Source organism: Dermacentor silvarum, chromosome 10 (assembly GCF_013339745.2).
Source record: "Dermacentor silvarum isolate Dsil-2018 chromosome 10, BIME_Dsil_1.4, whole genome shotgun sequence".
NCBI lineage: Eukaryota > Metazoa > Arthropoda > Arachnida > Ixodida > Ixodidae > Dermacentor > Dermacentor silvarum.
Window position 1 is genome coordinate 116832307 of NC_051163.1, and position 16573 is coordinate 116848879.

The window sequence follows — 16573 nt, forward strand, 5'->3', positions numbered from 1 at the left end:
GCGCATTGGTGCTCCTATCATTTTTGAGCTTCAATGCATAAAAAAGACGTTGCGTTAAAAAAAAAAAAGGGGGGGGGGGGGGGGTCAACCCAGAGTCAATGCCAAAGAAGTCGACGTACATGGTAGTTCAACCTATGTGACGATTAAGTGTTGATTACATCTCTCGATCTGTCTCGTTTTCATTATTCACTCATTTCGTATCTTATTCGCATTGTATTTCACACGCAATTACGTCGACTTTGTCTTCCTTAGAGTCGACACATGGTTGAACCATTCATCCTTATTCGCAACCACGGCGGAAGAATATTTAGGTGTTGACCCTGCGCGCGAGCGAGCGTCCAGATTATGTTCGGCCGCGCGCGGGCGCACCGAGTAGCTCTGCTGCGAGCAGATAGATGGCGCCGCGGCCAGCGGTCCCATGGAAACGAAAAGGACAATGGAGATTTACAAGAATGAGAAGAAAGAAATTAGAAGGGAAAATCTGTACGATAACACAAAGGGCAGTGCCTTGCTATTTGAGGCTCGAGCCGGTTGCCTAAGGACGAAAACATATCGGAACAAATATTCGGAACTAGATGAGACATGTGTATGCTGCAGTAAAGATCCAGAGACCACTCAGCACATCCTAATGGAATGCGACGGGATCCACCCAGCGAGAACCGTAGGTAACGTGCTACTCCCAGAAGCGCTTGGGTTTAAAGTGGAAGGAAACATAAACAGATCAGCCGTAGAGATCAGCAAGAGACGATTAGAGTACTGGTGGAAAAAAGCAGGGAAAAGATGGATACGATCTGATCTCTTAAAATCACAGGCAGCGGTACAAGGTAAAATTTTGAAAAAGAATATTAATGAGAGGTATACAAAAATGCTAGATAAAGAACATGTATAGTATACCTGATTAAATCAAGCAGGCTAGGTGACTATTTGTCGCCGCCCCGTTTCAAAGGGGATGCCAATAAATCATCATCATCATCATCATCATCATCATCACCACCAGCTTAGCGGCGCCGGCGGCTTGGCATTCCTCTGCTTCCGCTAAATTTTCGTTCATAGTGGCGCCAGTAAAACTCAAAGCGCGAACGAAATTCGTTATTTCAGATTAAGGTGATAAGTGTACCAGGCTGAATGCTTTGCTAACATGAACGTATATTGTGCAGGGCGTTAATGACGTGAACACGGATCGATTGGGCAGCACTCAACGCCCACTCACATTCCGCTCGCGCGCACATTTTGTTGCGGCCGATCTAGTCACGCATACAAGCATAAAAAATGAAAGCGTAAGCCCGCGTGCTACCCCTCGATCAGAAGAAAATAGTGACTGCATCGGAAAATTCAAACTCAGAAAACCGTTCAAGCATCGTCACGCGAATTCAGTGTGGGCGCGATATAATTTAAGAAATGAAACGGCGCAAGCTTGCGATATGCAACGCACTAGAGCAAAGTGGGTGTTCATAGCTAGAACCTATGAGAGAAAGCACATAGCTATGTAAAGAAATCTTTCAAAAGATCATTTATCAGGCGGGACGAAGGCAGGCGTTTTATCTTGGATTACAATATCACTAATACAATGTACTTGTGAAAATCTTTTTATTTCAATTCCACTTAATATAGACTTTGTATATTATTCATTTGGATTTCGTCGTTTGGGGAGCGAGTGACTCTTGCAGGATCTAAGAGGTGACTTTCTTTTTTCTTAAATTGCATATGAGAATATGCCAATGTAAGCGTATTTTAGAATGCATGCTACAGCCTGTCCACAAATACACTTATACCCAGCACACAATAATCTCATAGACTTGTTATTTATTATTTTGCAAAAATAGAATAATTAAGAAATTGTGCATGAAGCAGCTCGATAATTTTAATAGAGGGTAGCCATCCCAGAAGCTTACGCTCTCATACACTCCCACAATGGAAAAATGTTGAATAATAACATGCAAGCGTGTAATATACACCGCACGCGAATTGTAAAAATACATTCAGTATCCAGGATGGCACAAATATGAAAATCAGGCACACATCTGCACAGAAAACAGCAGTATTATACAGGGTGCACAAAAATTTAAAAACATGTAAATGTCACGTAGCTGAACAGAACCAAGGTAATGTTGTTTTCCGTCCCTTGGAGATACTGAGATTATTTTTTACAGTTGACCTAATTGCATGATTATTCTTAATTAATTAATCAACTTCTCAATATTATAATAACATTAAAATCTTCAATGAGAAATGTGGAGAGCAACTTGAAAGACTCCCGATACAGCTTTCTATTAGTCAATACACGCTACGTAGAAGTATTTTTCCGAGCGCGAAAGAAGCCCACGAATACACGCAAAGCGCCTCGAGGCAATTTTGAGTCTATTCGCGGGTTTCTTTCACGATCGGAAAACACTTTTATGTATCACGTATTGAGCAACAAAAAGCTGTATCGGGAATCTTTCATGTTGCTGTGCAATTCTCTCGTTCACACTTTTTTAGTTAATCATAGCATTAGAAAAGTTGATTAATCAGTTATGAAAATAATTATGCAATAAGGCGGAATGCAAAAAATAATCTGACTATCTCCAAGAGACGACAGACAACATTGCCTTGGTTCTGTCCAGCTATGTGACATTTTCATATTTTGAAATCTTGGTGCATGATAGTTAAGACACCCAGTATATATCTTTTACATGCAGCAAAATTTGCACTGACTGCTGTGGCACACAGCAGTTTTTGTGGCACACAGGAGTTTTTGTGGCACACAGCAGGTTCTCTCTTCCGCAGCGGCTTTCGAGGTTTATTTGACCGTGTGAGGTTCTTTGGGCAGTTCGGAAATAAGGTGGGAACTGTATTTGCAGACAGAACAGGGCTCTTTGGCGCGTCAAGTAGCACCATTTTATCGAGCTCCGCGTAATATGCCGTCGATATCATATCCTCTGAAAAATGCTTGGCGCAAACATGCTCGGTAGGCATTAGAGTTCGGTATGCCCTCCGATTTACACGGCGCCACTGCTCTAGACGATCGCTGTCGGACGGCACTTTGAATAGAGGCACACGCTGCGCACAAGTTCGGTTTCCAGAATTGCAGTTCGTGACGAAGCACTTTCTACCCATTTCAAACTCTCAGAAGGCCGCTTCCACCTTGGTCGAGGGCCCGTGGCGACAAAACACAAGCACAAGATGATGAAACGCGCGTGAACAAAAAGTGTGCCTTCCAAACAGCACGGCCGCACATGCAATCACAAAGCGCACAAAGACAACGAAGCACGCGCCTTCCCGCCGAGGCTGGGACCGCATACCGCAGCGCCCTCTACGACGGCGCCGAACCAGCTGCAACTAAGCCGAACATAATCTGGACGCGAGCGAGCGGCGCTTTCGCGCGCGTTGGGGGGAGAGTGTCAGCACCTCTCCTTATTCTTTCACCGTGTTCGCACCACTACCCACCAGAAAGCGATATCGACAGCTTGCTGTTCTACCACTTGAAGAGCGAAACAATTCACCAAATCTAGGCACGTCGCCGAAAACACCACAGCTGTTGCCTTTTATGTAGAATATTTTGATTATAACCTTTTTTTTTTCTTTTTTTGACAGCGAGGCCAGGTGGGTCGATCCCGGTGATACTAGAGTCTATGGTGCAATGTGGTACATTTTTTACGATACTGCTGCTAATTACGCTCGCCCTAATTGCTCTAATTTTAATTTACTTTTTAATAAAAAAATATTTATCTACTCTGCGACTCATTCTCCCTTCTTGCGGGCACTGGTGAAGCCGTTTTCCAGCCACCATTGCCTCGCGCGAACCCTGTTTAGTCCAAGCGAAGTCGCTTCATTTATTTTCAATATGAGCCGTACAGCGGCTTCGCCTCAACATATCTATACCTACGGTGGTGCACCCTTTACAGGAATATAGTGCAATATGGTTATTTTCGACTATATTGATGTTAATTATGCCCGTACCATGTTTTTTTTTTTTTTTTTTTGTGCCATGAGCACCGCGTAACACTCTTTGTTTCTTGCGCAGCAACTTCCGGTTAGGGACCGACTTCCGGTTTGTCACAGAGCTGGGACAAAATTAAAAATAAATCATAGACAAATAAAAACGGGTAGATATCGATAGTTCTACCGGTGGTTGATGATAGATATGACATAAGAGCACAGGTTTAGTGCAGTAAAGAGCTAAGTAAGTGTCAGGACTAATTATAAATAATTAGGGAAAGTCTAACTGCCGTACACCAAAGCACACTATTGTACTCTTGACACCCACCGCATCAGTACAGGTTCCCATGTGACTCCGAGACCAGAGGGGATGTCATCAGTGACGTCACACTTAAACCAGGGGTACCCGCTCATTACTAATCAAAATAAAAACGAGATAGTTAAAGCTGCACACCACCTGACACAGAGTGAACGCCTGCCTTACACAGCGGAGGAGTGACGTCAGTCTCTCTTCACCAGTGCTCTTCACTCGCTTCTCCTCTCCCCGCGCGCACTTGCTTCGTCGCTCGCTCGCGCGCACCAGCTGCGCTCTGGCGCTCGTTACATGCTCTCACGTCAGCGGCGCAATGGCTCGTTAGGTGCGCTTCGTGCGCAATCCGCTAGGGGGCTACGGCGTCGCCCCTCCTTCGCTCTCTCGCCCGCTCTTGTGTGCGTGGCGATTTCCCGCCCGTTCCGTTCGCCATGCAAGTAGACGACGAGGACGCCGAGCCTGGTGCAGTGTAGTGTAGTTTACATCTAACCCAAACACTACACCAGGGTACACCAACGCCGAGGTGCGAGTTTCACTAGCACACACATAAGTCAAGAATTAGGGTCGCTTCTCAATATTGTTTTCTACTCTGCAAACTAATTATCGCTTCTTCTCTCTTTGACACCTCCACTTTGATATTTTTTGCGACTCGCTACGGGGCCCTGGAGTATCGAAAGGGCCGTTTTTTTGGAAGTATTTACAACACATTAAGATCTCAGATACGCCAACCCGGTCTGAGGTACCTTGTCTCCAAAAGGCCAATGAAACAACACTGCAGTTTTACTGCAAATTTGATAGCGCTTATCTCGAAACGTCTGCTCCTTTCAAAATTGGTTCTAAGTAGAAGTGCCTAGTGAAATCACTGGCTTTATCTTGGATATTGAAATATGTGCGCAAAATTAACGACTCAGAAAGCTGATTAGTGATTGTTTATTATTTGGCAATTAATAATTTCGATTTCGAGTGTAATTTACGTCCAGCGTGTTCAGAAATCCAGTTCAATCAGAGAAATTGTGTTATATGCATCTGCGATATTTTTAATTCTGTTAACATTGGAAAATAAAACATCCCATGTTTTCTCTGCGGTTGGGTGCAAAGCACGTTCAAGAAATGTGATTACTTGAACGGCAATAATAATCGCTTCACGGGTACCGTGGCTTACCTCAATCATCAAACCTGCTGTGGAGCCTCAGCCACGCTTTGACCCTGAACGCAATGGCTGGTCTTCCGTAATGGCAAGATGCAAAAAAAAAACAGCAAGAAAATGCTTCTCTACTTAATTTAGTAGCATATTTAAAGATACTAAAGAGAGACACTGGGTCAGATTAAATTGATAAAGTGCTCTTGAAGACCTCTACTTTCATCAATTTCGTGGTAATAGGTTGATTATTAGAAGAGAGACCCACGAAACATAAAACTTCCTTAAAACGTCTTCAAAATGACTTGAAAGGCGTGTAGACATCTCCGTATATTATGAAATGTTGAATAAACATTTGTGGCAAGAGCTTTTTGAAAAAGTTGTCAAAACGTCCACTTCGATGAGCATACTTGGACATTGTTGTTTTCGACCGTGAATAAATTATTGCACACTGTACTTCTAAGTTTCTATATTTTGTAGGAAGATTTAAGAAGCTTAATTTGATTTCTAAAAGGATTTAGTGCCTCGATTCTTTCCACAGAGTAAAGCGCACACATTTAAATGTGCTTAGGAAAAGAAATTTCACAAATTTCATGAATATGGCCACGTATATGAGGTGAAAAAAACAAAGAAAACAAACAGCATGTAATTACGACAGGCAAATAACACTTCATATAATATGATGGGTTCATACACATAACAGAGCTCTTATGCCATTCTCTGTGTGAATGGCTGCTCATTTGCTGACAATCCTTGTTATATATATATAAACAAGTACCCGAGCCGAACTTTATGTACTGAGCAATCCTGGTGCTCAGTAGCCCAACACCATAGCCACTCTGAGCAACCCCGGTGGGTTCCTCTGAGATGGCTTCCAATGCCGTAGGCACTCAAAACAAGAGCTTGCTGTACCTGAAGATAATGCCAGATGTTTTGAAAATGAATTTGGAAGAAGTTGGGAAATGCATAGCGAGGCGGTTTTATGACCCCATAAATGAGAACCGACTGCCAGGCATGGCGTTTAATTGCTGCATTTCCAAAGTGTATAAATGTATCGTTTGTATAGTAGCGTGGACTTGAGGCCAGAGTTGTGGGCTAATGGAAATTACCAACACTCGAAGGTCGCAACTTTTATACAAATAGTTTATACCGGCCGTCCCACCCATACACACACACACATCTGCATGCAATATAAAAACTCTCCTGCCTACTCCTTCTGTTGTAGCCTCTCAACAAGACCACGAAGAACACATGACATCAATGCAGAAAGTTGCTTTAAAGTTAAACTTTTTATTGCAGACACCACTCAACCTTGTCATTTCACTAATGAATTTTGTGTATTTCAGAGCGTTAAGTTAAACTCATGTTCAAGGGTGCAGGTTCATGTGCCGCTTCAGGTGGCCGCCCTGCGAGGCAGCATAAGGGCACTTCGGGCACTTGTATGGTTTCTGGCCCGTGTGCGTGCGTACGTGCTTTTTGAGGTTAATGCTGCTCCTAGCTGCATACGGGCACATCGCGCAAGCGAAAGGCTTGTCACCCGTGTGCGTTCTCATGTGGTAGTCTATCGACGACCTGTAGGCCGATGTAAATGGGCAGAAGCTGCACTCGTATGTGTTTACGACAGTGTGTCCGCGCATGTGGCGATTGTAATTTCCGAGAGACGCAAATGTCGCGGGACACAAATGACATTGCAGCTCTTTCTCTGCACTGTGTGTCCCTATGTGTTTCTTCAATTGCCACGAGCTGTCCGAGACGTAAGCACACAGGTGGCAGCAATACGGATCACCGCTTCGTGTGGCTTCTGTGCGAGCGCTGCTTTTCCGTCCACCGGTAGAAGAAGCATCTTTCTTTTTTTCTGTGCCGGCGATCCTCGCTGTGAACTTGCGGACCTTCTTGCGTCGACGACAACTGCCTTCTCCAGCAGCAACTGCATCGCATGAAAGTACGGAAAAGTTAACCCTGTTTTAAACATCATTATGGTGGCTAGCCGGGCTTGTTGATACGAATGCATACTTGAGCAAACAGCGCGAAAACAGGACACAGAACAGGGGCACACGAAAAGAACGGAACACAGAAAAGGAGCACAAGAGCGCCTGTGTCGTGTGCTGCTATTCTGTGATGCGTTTTTGCGCTGTTTGCTGAAGTATGTGTTGTAAATAGAAATGCTGGAGGAAAAGCATACTCAACAGAGCACTGTGAAAGATTTGGTGGTAGGGGGAGGGAGGGAGGGCGACATCGAAATTAGGATTGAGAAACTGAGCGTGACTTGTGCACCACTCACAAAACAGGAAACGGCAGAAAAGGACAGCGCGTGCCCCGTGCAATATGCTTTTCTGTCGTTTCGCCTTTCGTGAGCACTGCGGAAATCCCAAGGCGACATCGAAACATTGGACATTTCAAGGGATACTATGAGGAGGTTGATTTCAACTAGCGCAAGACAGGGGTAATTGGAGATTGCAGGGCGTTCGTCCTGCAGCGACATAAATATAGGCTGAAGATTATGATGATGATGAGAAAGTAATAAAAGGGAACCAAAGGCAGGGAAGTCGACAACTAGATCCATAGCCGGTCTGTTACACTTAGCATGGCGAAGGGAATTGGAAAAGCGTACCAAACTGCATGCGGTGAAATCTACGGTGGAGACTAGGAATTGGGGAACCGCATATTATTGAGTCTTCGATGAAGATTAGGGATTAGGGGAAATATTAGAGGCAGTCGCCTATCCTAAGGCAGGTAATTGGCGACGGCTGGGAGATGCCTTAAAGGAACACTTATAAAACACTAAATAAGTGTACCCAGATAAAACATTCATCGAAAGCTTTACTTTTGTCAATTTGGTAATAATGTGATACTAAAGCAAACGTTCAATGTTCCAAATTTCGCGTGGGGACTCGTACTTCAATGTGATTTCGCGTATGTTAAAGCATTCTTTTTTCGTAGTAAAAGTTCGCAAAACATGCCAAGTTCAATCTTTACTTCCTTTAGAATACAATGTATAGTCCGTTTGCTGCCGAAAAAGACAATTAAGTGCGCCCTAGAACAAGCAGTCAATATCTATGATGTCCCCATCAGTCTTGCGTGTTTCTGACTTTTCTGGCATCTTCTGCTGGGAAGAGTGGTTATTTTGACGTTGTAGAATGTCGATTTACTAATACAAGTGAAATTATTTTTCCCCTTTAGAGTTCACTTAAGGCGCATTCACACCGAGCAATCGTAAAGATCGTGCTATAAATATGGTGGTAAAGTGACCATCACAAATGGATGATGCGGTAAAAAGCACCTGTGGCACCCCAGGTCGCTCGCAACATTTTTCAATTATTGCTGTTCAAGAACAGGGCAACAGAATACACTTACGGTTATTTTACGTGGTAATGGCTGTGTCACCGGAATAACCATGGCACTATCGCTTTCTCTTTCTTTTTTTTTCAGCTATCAGCGCTGCGGCAATTGACGCCGTGGTTCTATCGTCAATGCCCTTTGCGAAGCTCGTTTCAATAGGTGGCGCCCAAATCGACGAAGGCCAGCATAACATGAAGGCCAGCATAACATGCGTATTGCTCTACAATTGCTTCTGGCGCATGCAGTCAGCAAAAGCAGTGCCTTCTAGATTGGTTTCTGCCATCTAGACAAAACTGTTGCTGGCGCGGGGATTTCGAGGCCACCTATTTATTCACGGCTGAAGAATAAAAGCGTGCTCGCAATACAAAACGCAGATATGCGTGCGCCCCATATATTTGCGTGGTTGAATTTCTCGCCTATCATGGGAAAAAAGGAGGTTATCTGATTTTCCAGTATTTGATGCTGCTTAATTACGAGTTATTGATTCGTTCAGTGCGAAAGCGCTTACGAAGGCTATAGCAAGATCCACGTGTACATGAATGTGATAAGTCGCGCATCGCAATTTCAAGTGCATCGAATCCAATTACACGGCGGTAGTGCGCTAAATAGGAGATTAGCTGTAATGCGACAGGTGAGTAGACTGCGCAGTGCGTGTAAACGCTGTCTGATCGTATTGAGGGAGAGACACGGCCGCCGCCTTGTGCTCTCCTCCACTCACCGGTAAAACGCACTCGCCGGAAACTGGTACCAGTTTGTTTCGGAATAGGAAGAATGTGCGACATGAAAACGCTGTCACACATTTTTACCTGTGATATGCTAGGAAATGCGATACGCCACTGTTGCATTCATGTAAACGCGGCCGATGTCGACAAGTTTAAGGCTGTCAACTCGCAGGTAGCGCTTGTCGGTGCGAACACCGGTCACTGCGAGTCCGTAATGACCGCCAGTCGCCAACGCCTCAAACAACCACTGGTGTGAATCCGCCTGTCGTTGGATTACAAATTGTTGAATGATGATGATAATGATGATGATAGTAAATGTTAGGGAGTCGAACTTAAAGCAGAATCAACAGCAATGGTACAGCGCAAAGATATAGGAAGAAAAGACAAAATGCAAGACAGGTTGATGACCGCACGGGCGGCAATTATGTCTTCAGCAAATATGAACTAAACGAAAAAGCAGTTCTTATCAACAAGTATAGTACACATTCGCAATCACAATCCGCAAACAAATACACTGTATCCATGAACAAAAACTAAAAATGTAAAATGCATAATAACTTCAATAAACAACAACAAAGCAATTGACAATTGAATGTACTTTCGCCTAAACGTTTAGCGCTAAATATGCCATCAATTTTAAACTGAGTACATGCGCTTTAGGCTTAAAGCAACAACACCGTAAATATCTCGTTATAAATGAGTCAAACAGTACAGAAAACACACGAAGGAAAGAACAACACATTCTGCCTCAAGCAGATTTGTTGTTAAGCGAAGTCCGCCTTAAATGCGCATTAATTTCGTTCGCTTGATGCTACGGGCACTTCAAACGTCTACTTCAGCACTGAAACGTTCGTCTTCACGGAAGCATTTCTCAGGCTTCGAATACATCTTGTGGAGTGTCTTGATGGCGTCAAATTCGGAGATTCTTCTTATAAAGATCCTGGAACGAAAGAAAAAAATGACAATAAATTTGCCACTGTGCTTATAATTGTGACCGCAGACGCGAAAAAAACCTAACCACGTGTGCATGATGGTTTTCAGTTTTTAGTGTGTTTCAGTATTTACCCTCGACGTTCACAGTTGGTGCTCAGCGTATACACGTAGTTAGGCGATGCAAGTATCATAACCAAGGGCCGGGGGTTGGACTGTTTTTAAACACTTTCGGTTAGCAACATGTAGCGACTCCTTCTAGGCATAGATGTTGGCATCGACTCGGAAAATGTACACTGTTTCGTTAACTAAGTACTATTAGTAACCATCTCGCGTTGATGCTGCTGTTTAGCATCTGAATGTGCTTTGCGCTACGAGATAACTTCTATTGACGAACTGAAGCGTAGGCTCTTCTTAACTGGAGTTCTTCAAAGTAAGCGTTTATTGAAGTGATCTTAAGTATCGCCTGGTATCAAGTGCCGAGCATTATTACTAACTTGTTTTCGATACATCGTACTGCGCAGATAGATCCCGAGCCGATGAGCATGAGCAGAAAGCATGTTACCAACACAATCGTGATATTAGGGTTCCCGGTGGCGGGCAATTAGCCTGAGCGAACATTGCGAGCTCCATCTACCACACCAAAACTTTGTAATTGGACCATACCGAACAAACGTTGTGACAATGCTGCTTCTGATCCCGTCATAAAATGGGATACACACTCGCGTTCTCGTGTGATGACCATCTGTACATCAATTGCACTTTGCGCAGTGCCTAAAGCTTTCAATCCTTACATTTCTTCTTCTGCCAGCTTCTGTATTCTTTAAGGCTGACAGAGAGAGATATGCCTCCTCTTAACAGCACAATATCGTTTATGGCTTCGTCGGCCTCTTACTTCTCCTGCAATGCAAAATTACATCACTCAAATGCCAGCTAGCTACCTCTTATCGTTATCAGTTTAAAGGAGCGTATTAATTATCATGGTTTGAAATACCTCCATGCTGGAAGTGATCAACAAGTTTATAGCAGGGATGCTATTACAAGTAAACAGCATATCTATGTATTCTAATGAATAGCAGTACAGATGCACCACAAATCAGGGATATGGCATAAAACAGAAGCAGGACCCCTGTAAAATGCATTTAGATGAATAATATATAGTATATATAGCAAAAACATACTATACATATACAGTCGGGTAAGTAATCAGGAAAGTACACATTTAGAAAAAGAAATATTTGCAAACGTATCCCTGACACGCTTGCAAAAACGTCTCCTCTGCTATCGCTGTCACCAAACTCTTAAGCCTTCTCGCCCTGGAAGCCAAACATGGAAGGATAAAAAAACTGAAGAAAGATGCCACAATCAGAATGGCCCGGACGAAGCGTCGAAACACGTCGCCAGTCTCAAGCAGGGCCTCCCTCTGTTGCTTGAACCCTGCAAAGAAAGAACTCTGCCACTCGCAATAAACTGTCATACTCTGTTTGCGTTCAAGCAAGTATTTGTCGAGGAGAAGAAGACTTTACTGAATGCAGAAAGCTTTCAGGCAAGCATAAAAGGTCAGAAAAAACAGGAAACTATGCATTATGGTAACTATTATATATAGTCAGATCACAAGGAGCCAACAAACAATGACACCAGGCCAACTGCGAAATTACTTGTAGTTCTTAATTCAATTAAATAAATGATAAATAAATGGAAATGAAAGTGGTTGCAAAATTTTCGCGATTATAAATGCCCGTGTTAAAGCACTCTATCTGGATCTGGCTCATCCGTGATCGAAAGTGCCCGTGTATCAGCGGCATCAATCGATGCAGCAGGAGGTTCAAATGCTTGTTCACTGCAGTAGCGAGCCGCTGTTGACGCAGTTCACACTAATCCAGTATGTCAAGAAGAGAACAGACTAACTATAAATGGCTGTTTTCATAACGAAACGCCAACGTGACCGCATATGTCCCGGCGGTTACCTGCTGCCTTCGCAGTATAAATTTACATCGAGAATTAAATCAGCACGACACTGTTAATTTAACAGCCGCTTAGTCAGATTGTTTTTTTTTTAATGCGAGTGAAATTCGCTGATTGAGTCGGTGTCTGACGGCTGCCACTTGACGCGACACTTCGCCCGCATGCGCCCCATTTGTCGCTGCTTTTCGCCTCTTGGCTAAGAGAGAAAGGCAATCCCACTGCCTTTCTTCGCGTATTTTACGCTTCCAACGGCGCTAACAGCGCGCCGGCATGACGAACCGGCTCGGCGGACGCGTACAAAACGCACCAAAAACAATTTAAACCCGTTCCACGTGCGTGAAATCTGATCAAACAGCGGAGCTCTGCAGGCATGCGTGTATAGCGTAGTATCATTCCTTCGTCGGCTCTCACGCGCGTCGGAGGCTGCGATCATGTGCTCTCTCCGAGCGGTGTCAGCGGCCACAGGCCGCGGTTCTACTGTTTCTGCTGAAGACTGCAAGGTTACTCTGCCCCAACTGCCAACTGAAAATATGTCATTGAACACTGTTTTTATGCTATTGTGATGTGTCTGCCAGGCCATATCTAATCAACGACTTGGAGGAAGAATGTGAGCGACTACAAGTAGTCAAAGATGGGGCGTCGATAGGTGCATACCAGATGAATCATGTCTGGCCATTGACGACACATTCAACTGCCGCGAAGCAAGTGCTCGTAGAAGCAAAGGGACTGCGCATCAAAGGTAAAAAATGCCTTGTCATCGATCCCAACGACAGTCAGGTGAGAGTGAAGCTTCATTGTCTTCCTTACCATATCAGCGACGATGTCATATGAAAAGCACTGGAACCGTTTGGAAAAGTTGAGGAAGTGAGCAGGGAGACGTGGCTGACCGGGAAATTCAAGGGAGCCCAAACCTCATCAAGGTCAGTGATTTTGAAACTGAAACACGGATTTACTGTCGAAATGCTCCCTGCATCAAATTCGTATACAGGGCAGCAATACTCTTGTAATTGTGCCTGGAAGACCACGCTGTGTCTAAGATGCAAGAGATCGGGCCGTATAAGAAAGGATTGTCTTATTCCGCGGTGTTCTGAATACCGCAAGTTTGGCAATGAAGCCGACGACTGCAGGAAAACATACGCTACTATGACACGAGAAGATGGCGATAACGACGATACAGAGTTGCTCATGGACGAAGAGGAAGCTGTAGAAACATTGCAGCCTCGTAACATTAACCTTTCCTCATGGGTGCCTGGACCTGAAACACCAGCCATGCTAAACGGAACTGAGAACGTGGATTCTCCAGTGAAAGATGCGGCAGCAGTTTCGCCTGCTGAGTCTCTAATAACAGATAAAACTTTCGGGGAGCCGGAACCAGAGTGCAGCGGAGTGCTTGAAGCTCCGTGCCCTTGAGTGCCAGTGGTTTCGGCCAAGGCGGCTGAAGTGATCCACCCAGAAGCAGAACCAGAACGCCCGGAGACGCCAGTGGCGTCTGAAGACGCGGCCCCTGCGATGGAAACAGACTATGTGGACCTGAGAGCAGACCGTCCCAAGACGCCAGCAGCGTCTGAAGCCACGGACCTTCCGATAGACGCGGGGGCGCCGGAGGCGTACTTATCCTTGGAGTGAGAGTCAGAGGATGCAAGCACTGTGGCTGAGAAAATGCCTGTGCTTTGTTCGGACGAGGATGAAGGCACGTCAGGAAGGACCGCAGACGTGAGCAGTACAGTGCCAAAGGCAAAATCGAACGCTGCCATGAAGAGGAACCGTGTTAACAGGGCTCTTCGGAAACCATCCGTGGAGAAACGTCACAAGCGTTCCTTGTGACCAGCGAATATCACGCCTCAAAGTATGCTCCTTGTGGACCCGGAAAGAATTGAAGGACGCGGTGCCGCAGGACTGCATAGACCATTTCGTGGAAGCCTGTGGCGTCGAAGTTCCTGCTCACAGCAGGGATTTGTGCCCACATGGCGAAGGAGACTACTAGTTTACAGACGGCTCCATGTCACGCTAGACGGCAGAATAATGCACGTTCTTTCTTCTAAGTGACTACTTTACTGTTTAAAGATTGTATACCTTCATATAGTGGTTTTCTCTGTACTCTGTAGAAGTGAATAAAATACGTCTCGCTTCTCTAGGGAAAAAAATCACAGCATATCCACGGGGTGAATGATGATGAGTGGGCGAAGCTCCGGAGGGAATCATCGGTAAACCGTGAATCTTCCGTGTAATTCGCCCAGTCGATCATCATGTAAAGACGTGAGAAACACTGTGTGTATATATACAAAATCAACTTTAATTTGAACTTGCCTTGCCACCGCCTTCAACGCGTTTCGAACGCGCTGCCTAAGGCGGTGGCAAGTCAAGTTCAAGTCGAGGAGCGTTTATGAATACGGGGGTAAGGCGGAGAGGCAACAGCGTCTTACACCAGCTTCTTACACGGGCCGTAACGCACTAGCACAAACGCGTTAGAAACGCGCAGTCTTTCGTTAATGTTGGGTATTTATTGTCATCGTGGTGCGTGTCTCCATGTGCGCTTCGTGGCGTAGTGGCTAGCGCCGCGCGTTCGGAAGCGAGGGGTCCCTGGTTCGATTCCGCGCGAAGTAAAATTATACAGTTATCCGCACATAAGTCTACAGCGTTCGATCGCCGTACTTTGAGCTGCACTGACGCCTGCCAGCCAAAACGATCGGTTCAAGATTGCGTGTATCTTAGCGCGCACTGTCAGGCTAATGGAACACCTCTAATCCTTTTCGTCTTGTCGGTTACCGAGTCGTCAACAGCTTCGATCGCAAGCAAAGGTGCCACAGGGGCACTCTGCTCTCCTGTAAGTTGTGCTGTGTGTCAGCTTCGCTTTTGCTCACGCATCCTATCACACTTTCATCGGTGGTCGCAAGTGATTGCAGCTGTTGAAGCCTAGATAACCGGCAAGGCGAAAAATATTAATGCAGCGCGACTGCACGTGTTCAGGTGCAAACTATGTCGAAGCAAGCGTTATCGGCCACAGCGCCCTTACTCTAGCCCTGTAGACAAGTGAGTCGATTACTGTACAAAAAGGCAAATATAGCTATTTTTTTACATTAACCAAACACAAGTTGCAAGCTTAGCGTCTCTCAAACCATTCTCTCGAAGCGCAGCGTGCTCACGGCTTGACGGCGTTCCGGTGATATGTCCTGGCAGCGTCGCTTGAAGAGTCGGTCGGAGGCAAAGCTCTTGCACGGTCTTGCGTCTCTGTTGGGTCCCAAGGTGGACGCTGCGAAGTTTCTCCCGTGCGTCTACTCTCGCTGGGTTACACGCTGGAATGCACAGGCCTTCTCGGAGCACAACAGACCCGACCAGACCAACGCGTCTTCTTTCCTCGACTCGGCTGTTGCGTTTGCCTTGCAAAGGGCACTTGCGCGTGCGAGGCGCGCGCTGGAGAACGAGCCCGGCGAACGGCGGTGCACGTGAGCGATCTTATGTGAGTACTGGCTTTTGCACTTGTCTTAATGTGTTACTACGCCAAGTAGTCCGGCAGGGTTCGACAACGCTTTGGGTTTGGGTTTCTTGAAGCAGACGCTGTGTCCGCTTCCGCGTGCGACGATTTCGCATTTGCCAAAAAGCGAACAAAAAGAAAGGGAAGCGAGCGTATACGCCAGATGTGATACCATGTCGTCTATTTTAGGTATTATTCTATTATACACGGTGTATTAAATCGGATGTTTGTGCTTGCTATTACCCGACTTTAACGCGAATTACACTTTGGAACTATATTAAGGAGCACTGCCACTTGCGCGTGTACTTTGCCTCCGTAGCTTTTCCTTCAATACCACCAAACGTTGTCTGCGAGTATACCACGTGTCCCACGTAGCTTGTGCTAAGAGTTAAACATATGCAAGTGCCATGTAGCTAGACAGAACCAAGTTCATGTTGTTTGGCGTCGCTTCGAGCAAGTCAGAGTGTTTCTTGTATTTCGCCTAACTGCATGATTAGTTGTTAATGCTTAATAAACTGCTGAAATATTATAATCAGAGCATAAGTGTCAATGAAATAATTACGGCAGACTTCATCTCACGATGCCTGCCAACGGCAATGTGAATAGCATTCGAGCAATGTAGCGACAAACCGTATTCCCGAAATTACATTTATTTAACCCGTGTAATGGTAATTCTGAGACTTTGGCCTATTCCGGCTTATATGTGCCGCATACTCCAATATCGTCCCACTTTGCTTTGTCATTCACTTGCCGATGTTACCCATGAGCATGGCGGCAGT

The 16573-nt window shown here is 45.2% G+C and overlaps 1 protein-coding gene across 1 annotated transcript in view; it reads right to left on the reverse strand.

The window, feature by feature from the left end:
• Nucleotides 1-16573, reverse strand: part of LOC125941100 (zinc finger protein 513-like) — a 43118-nt gene that overhangs the window by 25428 nt on the left and 1117 nt on the right. The window contains exon 2 of the mRNA XM_049658043.1: nt 15466-15774. Within this exon, the coding sequence (XP_049514000.1) occupies nt 15466-15774 (309 nt within the window). The remainder of the gene's footprint in view (nt 1-15465; nt 15775-16573) is intronic.